General features: G+C 34.3%; 1 protein-coding gene across 4 annotated transcripts in view; it reads right to left on the bottom strand.

The window, feature by feature from the left end:
- The window catches only part of CNKSR2 (connector enhancer of kinase suppressor of Ras 2), a 297,547-nt gene that overhangs the window by 54,134 nt on the left and 229,689 nt on the right, over positions 1-13,724 (bottom strand). For all 4 annotated transcript variants that reach the window (XM_015540102.2, XM_042974263.1, XM_042974264.1 and 1 more), the window contains 4 exons: positions 10,317-10,365; positions 9,723-9,895; positions 6,897-6,970; positions 6,533-6,604 (listed from right to left, as the gene is read on the bottom strand). In XM_015540102.2, coding sequence (XP_015395588.2) covers positions 6,533-6,604; positions 6,897-6,970; positions 9,723-9,895; positions 10,317-10,365 — 368 coding nt within the window. The remainder of the gene's footprint in view (positions 1-6,532; positions 6,605-6,896; positions 6,971-9,722; positions 9,896-10,316; positions 10,366-13,724) is intronic.

Raw genomic sequence — 13,724 nt, 5'->3', positions numbered from 1 at the left:
CCAAAAGGTGCCCTCCTCAATACCCATCACCCACCCTCCCCTCCCTCCCACCCCCATCAACCCTCAGTTTGTTCTCAGTTTTTAACAGTCTCTTAGACACATCGAGCTTTCAATGAGCTGTATAATTTGCTGTGGTATAAATTGCTGCCACAGTACAGATGATATTTTGATAGAAAAGTCTTAAGCAAACCTGTAAATATATGTAATATAGAGGGTTTTAAGATGATCAGAGCCCTATCAATTCTATTGCTCCAAATTTAGAAGCAGTCCAAATATTTCTGCTGTTTGTTTCTTCAGAACAAATGCTCTTTTAATATAATATATACTGATGAGAAAAAAAGTTATGGACCTTGCTGGTCAAAATAAATTTCACTATGAAGTATTAGTTTTGATGAAAGTTATTTAAGTTTAATGTTCCAGGGGGAAACACATCTTGGGAGTACTTTGGAAATTTGTCTCTAAATACAATTTGTTTTCTAAAGACCAAATGAGCAAATACAATTTTAACCTCTATTTAGATCTTAAAAACTTATTTCCATGAACAATAGTAACTTCAAAATAAATCTTAGTTCTTTCCTCTCTCAGTAGTGATGCTATTTCCAGTGTTTTAATCTCTATCTTTTGTTCCACCAGGTCTCTCCCTGTGTTAGTTATTCCAGCTCTTTATACTGTACCAGATGATCAAATAAAATTAACCTGACAATTTCCCATTAGCTTATTCTGAGGTATGATCCACATATAATTTCCCAAATCAGAAATTGAGGAAAAACCCCTCTTCCAAACTACCTCAAGTTTGGAATCAATAGTATAGTTAACATCATTAAACTGTGGAATAATCTGATCAAGATATATTTTTAAGAAAAAATTGTTTGAGAATTTTTTCTCCCAAGAGCTTATCTACTGTGTCAAATGAAAGATGATGCTTTTTTCAGTGACTCATATATTTCATCATTTATGCCCAGTAGTATTAACTGGGCAACAAATAGTTAGAATATCTTGGAAAGGGAGGAAAGTTGTGTCTCTAATTGACAAAATCACATCCATGGAAATTTAAACTTCAATGTTAAGAATAAGTCACCTAAAACCCAACTTTATTTTGAGAAAGCCTACAATGTAATTATCACCTCAAGTATTTTGGGGAAGTGAAGAAGGGAGTGGACATAAAGGAAATAAAATAAAGATTGAACAAATAAATTCAGTAGCATAGTGTACACCCACTCCAAAAAATTACAAATTATAAGTTAATAAGTGAACTTCATGATGAGTAACCTTTAAAAAATGACTCTAATCTTAGTTAAAAGGTCAAAATTGAAATTCAGTCTATAGGTCATTTGTAGTGAGAATGGGGTTGAATTTGTACTACAAGACAAATCTTAGCACTCTTAGGAAAGATGTGCCTGGCGCTTTTGGGGTGAAAATGATGATAACAGTACTACAGGAACATATATTAGTGAATTTTAATGAAGTACCTCAAATTGACTATTATTTTTTAATATAGATAAACCTAGACATTGTTTTATTTATTTTTTATTTTTTATTATAATTTATTGTCAAATTGGCTTACATACAACACCCAGTGCTTCTTTTTTTAATGTTGATTCATTTATTTTGAAAGAGAAAGAAAGCGTGAGCAGGGGAGAAGGGAAGAAAGAGAGGGAGAGAATTCCAAGCAGGCTCTGCACTGTCAGCACAAAGCAGCATGTGGGCCTCGATCCCAGTAACTGTGAGATCATGACCTGAGCTGAGATCAAGAGTCTGATGCTTAACTGACTGAGCCACTCAGGTGCCCCAACCCCTCCTTTTTTCTGAGAGAGAGAGAGAGAGAGAGAGAGAGAGAGAGAGAGAAGTGGGACTCACCTGGGGCTTGTGTTTTTTTTGTTTTTTGTCTTTTTTTTTTTTTTTTTTTTTTTTTTTTTTACCCTAAGCGGGACTGGAGCTCATCTGAAATGGGGCATGAGCTCACATGAAGCGGGGATCATGCTCACCTGAAGTGGGGCTCGTGTTCACCTGAAGCGGGGCTCAAGCTCACCCAATGTGGGACTTGAACTCACCAACTGTGAGCCGAAGGCAAATGCTTAACGATGAGAACCCCTCATATTGACTATTATAAAAAATATCACTGAAATTTCATTTTGTCAGAAGTTTAAAGAACAATGAGGTCTTTATGAGATGAATTAGGAAACTAAAAAAAAGGCTTCTTTGATTTTTCAGTTCAACAAATTTACTAAGTGCCTGCTATATGCTGAACAATGAGCTATGTTTTGGGGGCACAAAAATGAATAAGACATAATTCCTGCCTTCAATGAGTTCCAGAATTGCTAAATGTCATAAAACAATTGAAAAATTAGCCTACTTTTAGGAAGAAAAATTCTGTTCATGATAAAAACTCTGCAGAAAGTATGTGGATAAACTCAGGTCAGCGTGCATAGGCACAAAAGGCTGAACACTACACAATCGTTGGTGCTGTCTTCGGTAAACTTGTCTTCAAGGCCTCAACTAGAAGAGGCTTACCTATATACTTGCTGCAGTATAATTTGGTATTTATAGGCCATTATAAACAGCAGATACATATGCATTAACTGAGTCAAGTAATATTTATTGAGAACCTATGTCTGCAAGGTACTGTTATTCTAAGCTCCAAGGATAGAGAGAAACCAAACAAAGTGCCTGCCTTCTCAGGAGACTACATCTTAGGGCAACAGATAATAAACAGGGATACAAATAAACATATGTCAAGTAGTGTCAAGTGCCATTTACAAAAATAGCAACGTAAAAAATTAGAAAGTCAAAGGTGCTAAGGATGGGGGGGCGGTTAATTTAAGAAAAGGTGGTTAGGGATACAAGCACTGAATTTAGTGATGGGGAAGGGCTTTGATATGAGGTCCACATTCAGCACCTTACTCTGTCACTGATGTTTTAAAACAAGACAGTATAGGTAAGGGGATATTGAGCCTTCCCATGAAGCTATCAATAACTAACAAAGAATTGAGAGGAAGTAATACTAACAAAGTATTGAGAGGAAAAAAATGAGTAAGAACTATGGGAAAAATGTCCAAAAAGTAATTACCAAATAGAAATGAGTGAATCCTCACAATTATAAAGACCTAAGTGCTGACATAATAAGGAATATATAGGCCAAATGAATTCAGTAAATAAGTCTCAGAATACTTGAGAAACATGATATTTTGTTTTCTTCCCACAGATTTCACAAAGACTGGCAAAATTTTTTTTTCATGTTTTAATGCTCATTTCTGAGGAGGAAACAGATGGATGGTGGGGGGGGCCTCCAAAGTATTTTTGCAAATTACCTCACAATCAAACTTACAGTTGGTCAAAAAATGGAAGGTGAGATTTAAATATTTCACGCGTGTGTATATGTATACATATATATGTATATATATATGCATATATCTGGGTATATGTATATACATACATATATTTGGGTATATACAGGTACATGTAATTAAATTTACTTTATAGCTCTTGTCAAAACTTGCACTATATTTTTAAAATGTATATGATAGTTTTTTGGAAATTAAGAAATAACCAGATAAAGCTTATAGCTATGATTAGCATAATTATAATATCATAAATATAAAATCTCTGAAGATTTAGGTACATTCCTTTAAAATATTATATATAGCATGAACCAACACCCAGATTATCTTGCTGTTAAGTAACAATCAGGTTCCTGAACAAAATCTTTGGAGGGGATCTCTCCCAACCTCTAATCCTCTATTTATTTACAGCACTGATGTTCCTCCCGTCTATTAACAAGTAATTTTTAAGAACTTGCCTATTGAAAGTAGACATTGAGAATATGATTATAAAAAAAAAAGAAAAAGAAAAATATAAAAGTCCATTATACTTAAAGTTTTAAAAAAATTCAGTATTTCAGGACAATTTAATTCTGAAGTTTCTAGTGTACCATAGCAAGGCTTACATAAAACAGCACTTTTAAATGTATGATGTGGAGATGACATATTTGATCAGTTTCACATTTTCACTTTGACTCATTGCTTAGAAAAAACAACAAAAACAACAAAAACAACAAAATGGGTTTGCTTTAGCTTCTTTTTTTTTTTAATTTTTTTTTAACGTTTATTTATTTTTGAGACAAAGAGAGACACAGCATGAACGGGGGAGGGGCAGAGAGAGGGAGACACAGAATCGGAAGCAAGCTCCAGGCTCTGAGCCATCAGCCCAGAGCCTGATGCAGGGCTTGAACTCGCAGACCGCGAGATCGTGACCTGAGCTGAAGTCGGACGCTTAACCAACGGAGCCACCCAGGCGTCCCTGCTTTAGCTTCTTCTATGATATCCTGAATCAGATACATCTATAGGATTATTAGGGAAGAGCAGTGACATGACACACTTTTGAAGTTATTGCTAACACAGGGCAGGGAATAGAGACCAGGCATGGTTTCGTACTTCATAAAAAGACCATGATTAGCATGTTTCATGAATAATTAAATCATGTTAATTCTTAGATAGAGGTGGTTGTATTCTAGTGTATCCATCTTGTAAAATAGGATAATGCTCATTTTTACCACTTATTTTCTGCTTGGTCATGATGTAAACCCCTCATATTCATCCCAAAGGCACTGTGCTCAACATGTGATAAAATAGTGAATAACTAGAACAGTAGAATTATAAAATTATTAAAACAAAAAATAGAGTATCACAACCTCTCCTTACCCCATGAACATGTGAATAAACATTTTCATTTTGAGAACAAATTAAGGAGAAAAAGCTCTCCAAATTCCAATTGCCTAGTGTGAAATTTCAAGAATGGTAATGTACATCAAAAGAAGATTTTGGGAAGTACAAGAAAGACTCAGTTCCCTTATTAATAATAAACATTTTATCAAGTGTTCTCAACACTTTTGTTTGCCATTTCCTTGTATTCATATCCTTGCTTTAGGACAAACCATGCCTGTACTCCCAAGTGTCAAAACACCAAGATCATTTATAAAAGCATATTAAGTGTTCATTTAGTGTGCTCAAGTACATTTATAAAGTTGCTCGATTTTGTGCTTAAAAATATCTGGATACTAATTTTTTTGAGACACATAAAGAAAGGTAAATGGGCGCAAAAGCCCAAAATATATGAAAGGGATATACATTGCTAGCAAACATTTACATAGCACTTATAATTGAGCAGGGACTGTTGTAAGCCCTTTATGTGTGCTCATTTGCTCCTGACAAAAGTCATTTGGGTAGAGATTATTATTATGTCCATTTTTCAAGGGGTCAATACCTGTCATAAAGAGGTCCAGTTCTATATCCAGGATCACACAGCTAGTAAGTGTGAGATCTGGGATTTGGACAGTCTGGTTCCAAAGTCTATTCTCTAAATCACTATGCTGTGCTACCTCTCCCTAACTGTTGGCAAGTTATGTATGTAATATGTACTGCCTGCTAAAGACCTGTAAAAAGGAAACATCTGAATCTTAAACCTAATTTCTATAAATCTAGAAAAGAGAGAGGGGAAAGGAAGGAAAAGGAAGAATCAAATTCATAAATGCTAAAGTGGGAAATCTGAAGCAGAATGTTGTAGATGATGGAAATTTATATATACACATATATATATTTTTCCCCCCACAGCTCCAAATGACCATGTAGCCAACCATCTAAAGTTTATTCATTCATTTTGAAAGAGAGAGAGAATCCCAAGTAGGCTCTGTCCTGCTGGTGCGGAGCCTGACACAGGGCATGAACCTACAAACCATGAGATCATGCATCACCTGAGCTGAAATCAAGAGTTCGACACTTAACCGACTGAGACACTCAGGCGCCCCAACCATGTAGCCATCTAATCACTTGGCTGTATAACCTTGTTCAGTGATAGAAGGAAGGTTACAGAAAGAAATACTAACTTTGTTTAGGACTAAATAATTGAGATGGATGTTATGTCATGAATACCCAGCACTTGGAAGAGTCAGGTTTTTTGGTGAGTACCTTTTTTTCCCCCCACCTGGGAACACATTTTAAGACATATCTTTAAAAATTTTTTTTTACTGTTTTTATTTATTTTTGAAGGAGAGAGAGAGACAGAGCATGAGCGGGAGAGGAGCAGAGAGAGAGAGAGGGAGACACAGAATTTGAAACAAGCTCCAGGCTCTAAGCTGTCAGCAAGAGCCCAACGTGGGGCTGGAACTCACAAACTATGAGGTCATGACCTGAGCTGAAGCCAGATGCTCAACCGACTGAGCCACCCAGGCGCCCCTGAAGACATATCTTGAAATGGACTTTTAAAAAAATCTTCTATTTTTTACAGTGGATTTTTTTGGTCTGTATATGGATTCAGGCATATTTTTGGTAAACCTGGTAAACAGTCAACAAGTTTATTTTGACTTTTAAAATGCTGTTCTCTGAAGTTAGGTATGGCTACATGCAGCAACGCCCTGAGTCCATTTTATTTTAAACTGATGTACCACAGTGACATTATTCTCTAAGCATTAATATGGAAAACTTAGAATTATAAGCCTAACTGACTTTCTAAGTACTTTGAAATTTTAGTAACACTTTACCTGTTCATATCATCAAGATGCTCAGCAGCAAAATAAAAGCTTTTGATTTTAGGATGACACGCTTTGAATGCACTGCAAAAGGAAACAAAGTATATTTATTTTATTTCAAATTGGAAAATAAGTTAGAACCAAATAATTTTTATAGGTAAAATTACCTCAACATCTAACCTGAATTCACATATATAATGCTTATGCCATGATGACAGAAATCAGTAAAAAATTTTTACTGTCCATAAAACTGCTTTGTTTTTACCTCAATTTGAAAGCATTAGAGGAGTGACCTATGATTTAAAAGCTAGAAATAAAAAAAAAAACAACAAACACCCTTCCCTTCTCTCCCTCTCCCCAAATAAAATCAACTCACTATTTCTTGCGGCATTCACTGGCTCTGTCAATTTTAAATTCAGGCAGACTGATGAATCCTTCTGCTTTTTCATCCTAAAGAGGCAACAATCTTGTTTAGGGTGTTATACACATAGGTTTGAAGCTGATAATACTATAGACCTACACCTTAAAAATATAAACTAATAAATCTTTTTACTTAATGTCTCAAATTTGACATTTTAGAGATTAGAGTTCCACTCTTACTTGTTATATTCCATTAAACTGAAGATATATTTTGAACATTTAGAATAGTACAAATTAAGATACACACAGAAATTCTGAAAAATCCTTTTTATATTAGAATGAAGATAGAAAACTATTTAAATTCTCAAAATGAAACATGATTTATGAGTAATTTTCTCACCAGAATGTATATATACTTTTATAACATATAAAAATAACTTCAGTCCACATTCACCATTCACAATTTTCTATCACTTTTAATGTTCAGATGTAAAATATATGGATGTTTACTAATTCAATTCCTTTTCTGTCTCCAAAAAAATCTTTTATCAAACCTGAATTAAATATGTTGTATAGTCCAGATTTTATAAATGAAATAAGTTGATTTTATCTTCAAATATCTAGCTTGGTATACATGCTATATATATAAAGATCATTTTCCACTTGGAAAATTGAATGAAATCCTTAAAATCTTCCTCTCTCTAACGTGGGATGGAAAAACAAGATAGGAGAATTATCCAAAATCTTATGTTAGATACAAATTATTCCAAATAGGCTAAGACTACCCTTGGCTAAATCCTTTCATTGTTGTCCTTTTCATGCTCATGACCAAACTCCTCAGACTTTTATTCTCCCAAACTTTTTGATCTGTGCTGTATCAGTTAATGGCCCCTTATATAACAAGTTCAAGTGAGGTTACACCCCCATTTGCTAACCTTAAAGAAAAAAAAAATACAAATTCTCATTCTTTTCGTGTGCGTGTATGTATAAATGTAAAACTTAATAAAAATATGATATTACTGATAGTGACTGAAATGTGTTATAAAAAAGAGAGTATTATAACTTTTTCAATATTTTTTTAGTATTTGAGTATTTTTTTCTTCCAATCTTGGTAAATAAACACAATAGTCTCAAATCTCTTTCAACTTTGATTTCTGTTATGTCAACCTTGATGTCTTTTAACTTAAAAATTCTATATTTCAAACAATTTAAAATATTTCGGGGGATAGATACAATCTTCCCATAATGATGTGATGAGAGATTTCTCCTAAAAAATCACACTAAGTTATTCTTACAGTGTATACTAGGAGATTATTCACTCATTTCTTACAAGGCTAACACAGTAATACCTCTGATCGAAACTTAGCAACTGTTCAATAAAAAAGGGCCTCAGTTTTTAATCACTTAAACTTTGAAAGAATATGATATAGCATACAGCAGAGAAATCTACAAGTGACCTTAAAATAAAGGGAAACAAAGGCTATATTTGGATAATACTTGATTGGCATATAAAAAGTATTTGATATATGTTACATGAAAATGTTGGTAAAATTGTTTTCTATATCTAAAATAAGATACACTTAGTGAAATAGAAGATTTTTTAGGTAATTATGTGATTGGCACAAATAATATCAAAAGTGCAGAAAATAACCAAATCCTTTTATATAATATAGGCATTTGTACTAAACAGCGAAAGATTAATTTGAGATTTTACAAATGAAATTAGAGATCAATTTGAAAAGTATTACTAATAGCATATGTTTAGTGAGGATTGAATGTATGCCAAGCATTGTTCTAATTGGGCTTTACATGAATTGATTCTTTTCATCCATATGATAGCCCAGTGAGCTCGGCTCCATTATTACTCTCCCTCTTTGCAAATGAGGAAGTTGATGCATAGTAATTCAGGTGGGTTAATTCTATTCTCTAAACCATAACAAACATAACTTCTCTACATATTTTATGTTATAATCGTAAGCATAATTATATTGTTAAATTATATTTCAAAAATTAATATTCAAATGCAAACTGATGAATACCTTAACATAATAGTATTTCTGTAAGACTAGTCAGCACACTATATTAAACTATGTACATTTTTTGAGAAAACAAGTTAACAATAGAAATTATTGTTAAAAAAACCTTAATAAGGTGAACTGACAGATGGCTATGGCAAAAGAGTGAAAATGAATGCAGAGTCAAAGAAAATATCAAGGAATAAGGTATACTCTTGTGCCTCTGTTGTAATAGGTGGTAGGTTATAATATAACTACTCTGAATAAAGATCTGTTTACTATAAATGAAACAGGAACTCATAAGAACAATTTAAATATATTATATATACTCCCCATCCCCATCCCTCAATTGGGTCAAATGAATACTTGCAGATTTTCAACTAGTCTTCTAGTTCACATATTCTTTAAGAAAAACAAATAAGTTCATGCAATATTAATTTACTTAAATTACTAGAGGACATCTTCCAAAAACAAAGAGAAAAAAATAGAAAACTTTGAACAAAAGTGAGACATTTAAAAATCTATTTCAAATTTCCATGTATAATCCTTTTAGTTAAGCTATTGTTGGAATTAGTTTGATATTTCTAATTAGATACACAGAATTTTGTCTGTTTCATATATGCTGCCACATTAGAATAATTGAGATAACTATCTTTCCAGAACTCCCAAAATGCAATCATTTTAAGAAGGCAGATTAAAAAATAACTAGTGGTACTCTCCTGAATTAGCATTAAGGTGGTTATATGATTTTAAAATCTAAGTCTCAAAATGGTGATTCTTTGGGTTAAAGATAGAAAGTGGATCAGAAAAAATATATTTTATCTTACCTCCTCATTAATATACCAATATAGAGATGCATCCTTAAGGACAAACCAATATTTCTTCCATTTCTGTGAAAAATAACTCTTTGCATCTTTCTTTTTCCAAAGCCAACCTTCACAGTCACCTCGTCCAAGATCTTTGCAAGAAATTCGTCTTTTGCTCTTGCCAGCTATAGGACCTAAAAATAATAGTAGGTAAAAGTGCTCTTTTCATTTTATACAAGTGTGAAGGTAGAAGATTAATCTATAGCTCATTAAAATAAGTCTGGGTATTTAACAACCTTAAAAATTCTTATTTTTACATTGTATCAGAAGAGAAAACTATGGGAATCTTTAATACCTTCCTCCCCCCAGATAAGTGACATGCAATGTAATCAGAATTGTGTAATCCCAGTGTCAAACCCTGTTGAGACCATTTATTGTAAAAGGTACCCCTAGCATCACAATTGAAGGAGAAGCTGGTCTTGGCAGCTCTTACTAGGGAGCTGTGCTCTTGCAAACCACAATGGGCTCAGGCAAGAGAGGATGGGCAAAGTATGCTGGTGACTATCACGGTGCAAAATAAGCAGCTATATATTTCATTTCACTTCCTTTCCTTACCTTTGTTTTTCTTCTTTGATTTGTGCTGCAGAGAGGACTGCTGAAATGTCTGAAATCCAAGATATGGAAGAATGTTATTTGATACTCAGGATGCCATCCACAGTGCTAACATGCTGCTAAGAACTCTCAAGAGTTGAACAATGACTCTGAACCCAGGTCAGAGAAAGCACTTTCTGTTTCCAAAGACTCAAAACAAATTCATATATATCATGGCAATTAACTTTCTAATCTCACATGAAGCAGGACAGGTTATTATCATTGTCTTTCTTTTGTAGGTAGAGAAATCAGGGCATAAAGCAGTGGTGAAACTCAGGGCTCTTATATAAACACAGTACTACTTTTTACCCCTTTTTAAGGGATTTATTGTGCTTTCTCAGGCAATATCTCAATTGGTTCTCAGAAAGTCTTATGAAATAGGCAAATATGACTACCACTTGTTATTTTGAAGTTCATTCTCTTCCATAAGCCACCAGCACCTACTGATCCTCCTAGGCACTCCCCCTCAATTGCTAAATACTGCAGCACTTGAATCAATATTTTCTTCTCACACCTACTTCTGTCGCTATTACTGGTAACTAATCTTCATGTAAGTGATGTCAGTACCCTGGCTCCTCAGTCCCTCATCTCCAATGATCTTTACTTCTCTCCTCAGCTACCCATCCTTCTGACAATGTTTGTTATCTTAAGCAGACTCCAACCACTGCTTCTATTACCTACATTTTATGTAGCCCAATATTTCCAACCCAGTAATTTTTAGCAAATTTTCATTGAGGCATCCATTTCATTAACCTTGCCACCCTTTTGTGACTTTATTATTTCTTTTTTCTCAGTTATCATGAGATACCATTACAATCATTCCCTTGAGCCATGCTCTCTCCATCATACTTGCCTAGCTAAATAGTCAGTTTAGCTGCCTGTTAAATCAGTTAAATCTGCCTGTCTACTCCATGCTAACTACAAGAAAAGCTTAATGTCTTAATAGAAAAACCCACAGCTGTATTGACTGGTCTAGCTTTCAATGACTATAAATCACTGGTTCCAGTCAGATACTAAGTCAGATGCTAAGCTACATTGTTGTTCACTGGTATAATAAGGTTAATTGTGTTTATATGATTAGCTAGCTGAGTATAGAGATAACATGTGTAATTTCAATTCATAGATACTCCTTTGAAATGAATTTTAGGTACCTAGAATCTTCTTTTCTTTACAAAGGTATGCCTGTAAGGGGTAACTGGATTTTGCTTACATAAAATTCACTTGTCTTGGTTTTATACAACACATTTGTATTCTGTGACATACTTTCTTGTTTGGTATCTTTGTCCATAAGATAACATTCTACTTACAATAGCAATTTTCTTGTTTTGCGTATGGTTTACTTAATTCTCATGAATATGGTATTATGGGTGGATACCAGTCCTAAAGGTAAGTAGCATATAATTTGCTGATGTACAGCATAACCCTGAAATAATCACCCAAGTGTCAAAGCAATAGAAACATGTATGCACGTGGTATATGTGTGCAAGTGTTTATAAAAACTTTGCAGGATACATGGCTATGTAAATTCATAATCAATTTTTTCAGAGAAAACATAAAAGATAAAACTCATTATGCTGTGTTGATTTTCCTGAGTGCACTTTGCTCCAAAATAATAACTCAGGGTAGTGTGCTTAAGTAAAGGTAACTTACATATCATGATTTCCCCTAAATTGTTAAGCTGTAAAATTACTGATTGGTTATTTTCTTTTTGTGTTTCCACAAGTGGTCCTTATAATCTTATGGCTGATAATTTTTAAAAATGACAAAGATGGGATGGTTTGTTTTTAGGAAGCTACATGGACAAAAGACAGCTTGAAAGAACTGAGTTATAGAAGGTACCTCCTATGCCTTTTGCATGCTATTCCTTAGATCCTGGAGGTCTATTTTATTATTATTTTTTTAATGTTTATTTATTTTTGAGAGAAGGACAGAACATGAGTGGCGGAGGAGCAGAGAGAGAGGGAGACACAGAATCGGAAGCAGGCTCCAGGCTCTGAGCTGCCAGCACAGAGCCCAATGCGGGGCTCGAACCCCCGAACCATGAGATCATGACCTGAGCCGAAGTTGGACGCTCAACCCACTGAGTCACCCAGGCGCCCCATAGAGGTCTATTTTAAAATCTATACAAAAACATATTTTATGCTTTCTAGGATTTCTTTTTAATAATATTATCTTTTCTTTCCCCATAAATATATTTGCATACTGATTGTGATTACAGTCAGTGTACATATTGTTGAAACCCAAGAACTCATACGTACACAATATAGATTTATGCAACATTCAAATAAACAAAGCCATAGATGTCTTTTGTATATATTATATATATATAACAATGAAATTATCTTAAGAGAGATTTTATTATTTGTCCAAGTGATTAGACATTTTCTAAAGTAAAAAAATTAACTGAAGTACAGTAGACCCTTAAACAATGTGGGGTTAGGGGCACTATAACTATGGACTCCCCCCAAACTTAACTAATAGCCTACTCTTGACCAGAAGTCTCATCAACAATGTGAATAGACAAATAACACATAGTTTGTATGGTATATGTATTATATATTACATTCTTACAATAATACCTTTTTCTTATTTTTTCCAGTATTTCTAAGCAATGTGGTTTGCCTGTGAGTTTATTCAAATTGTCACAAATCTCTAAATTTTTTTCCTATTTATTGAAAAAAAATCTACATATAAGTGGACCCACGCAGCTCACATATAAGTGAACACGTGTTGTTCAAGGGTCAACTGTATATGCTCTTGAAAGTCATAAGAAAAACAATGAAAACTACAGCTAAGGAAATAGGTCTCTGCAGAAAAGAGTTAATACAGCAGGTTTGAGGCTGCTATCTTAGAAGAGCTTGCTTGCAAGGTTGACCCTCAGGTGCCATCTGGGAACTTGGCTGGTAAACAGTTCCCTAAAATGACATGAGATTCACTAAGCAATAAGACGGTTTTGCCCACCCATGGACTAAGCACCTGTTTTCCTTTCAGGAATCTATAGTTTTGTAGTTGCTAGACAGAGGATGTGTACGTGACCAACCCAATACAATCCCTCAGTGCTGAGTCTTTAATGTGCTTCCCTCAGCAGAGACACTATACGTGTGACCGCATTTTTGCTGCCTGGGTGAGAATGCCCTCTGCATGATCTGTCACAAGGAGAGAGCACAGGAAGCCTGCACATAGATTTCTCCAGATTTCATAGGTGTCTTTTTTCTTTGCTGCTCTGACTATACATCCTTGCTGTGTCACTGCTGTAAATCTTCGCTGTGGGCAGAACTACATGTTGACTCTCATGAGTCTTTCTAGTGAATAACTTAACATGTGTGTGATCTTGGGGACCCCTGAAACAGCCTCATAATCAAAAGAGTCTTT

The sequence above is a fragment of the Panthera tigris genome, chromosome X (genome assembly GCF_018350195.1).
Source record: "Panthera tigris isolate Pti1 chromosome X, P.tigris_Pti1_mat1.1, whole genome shotgun sequence".
Classification (NCBI taxonomy): domain Eukaryota; kingdom Metazoa; phylum Chordata; class Mammalia; order Carnivora; family Felidae; genus Panthera; species Panthera tigris.
Note: the sequence above shows the minus strand (reverse complement) of the source record. Positions and strands in the feature narration are given on the sequence as shown.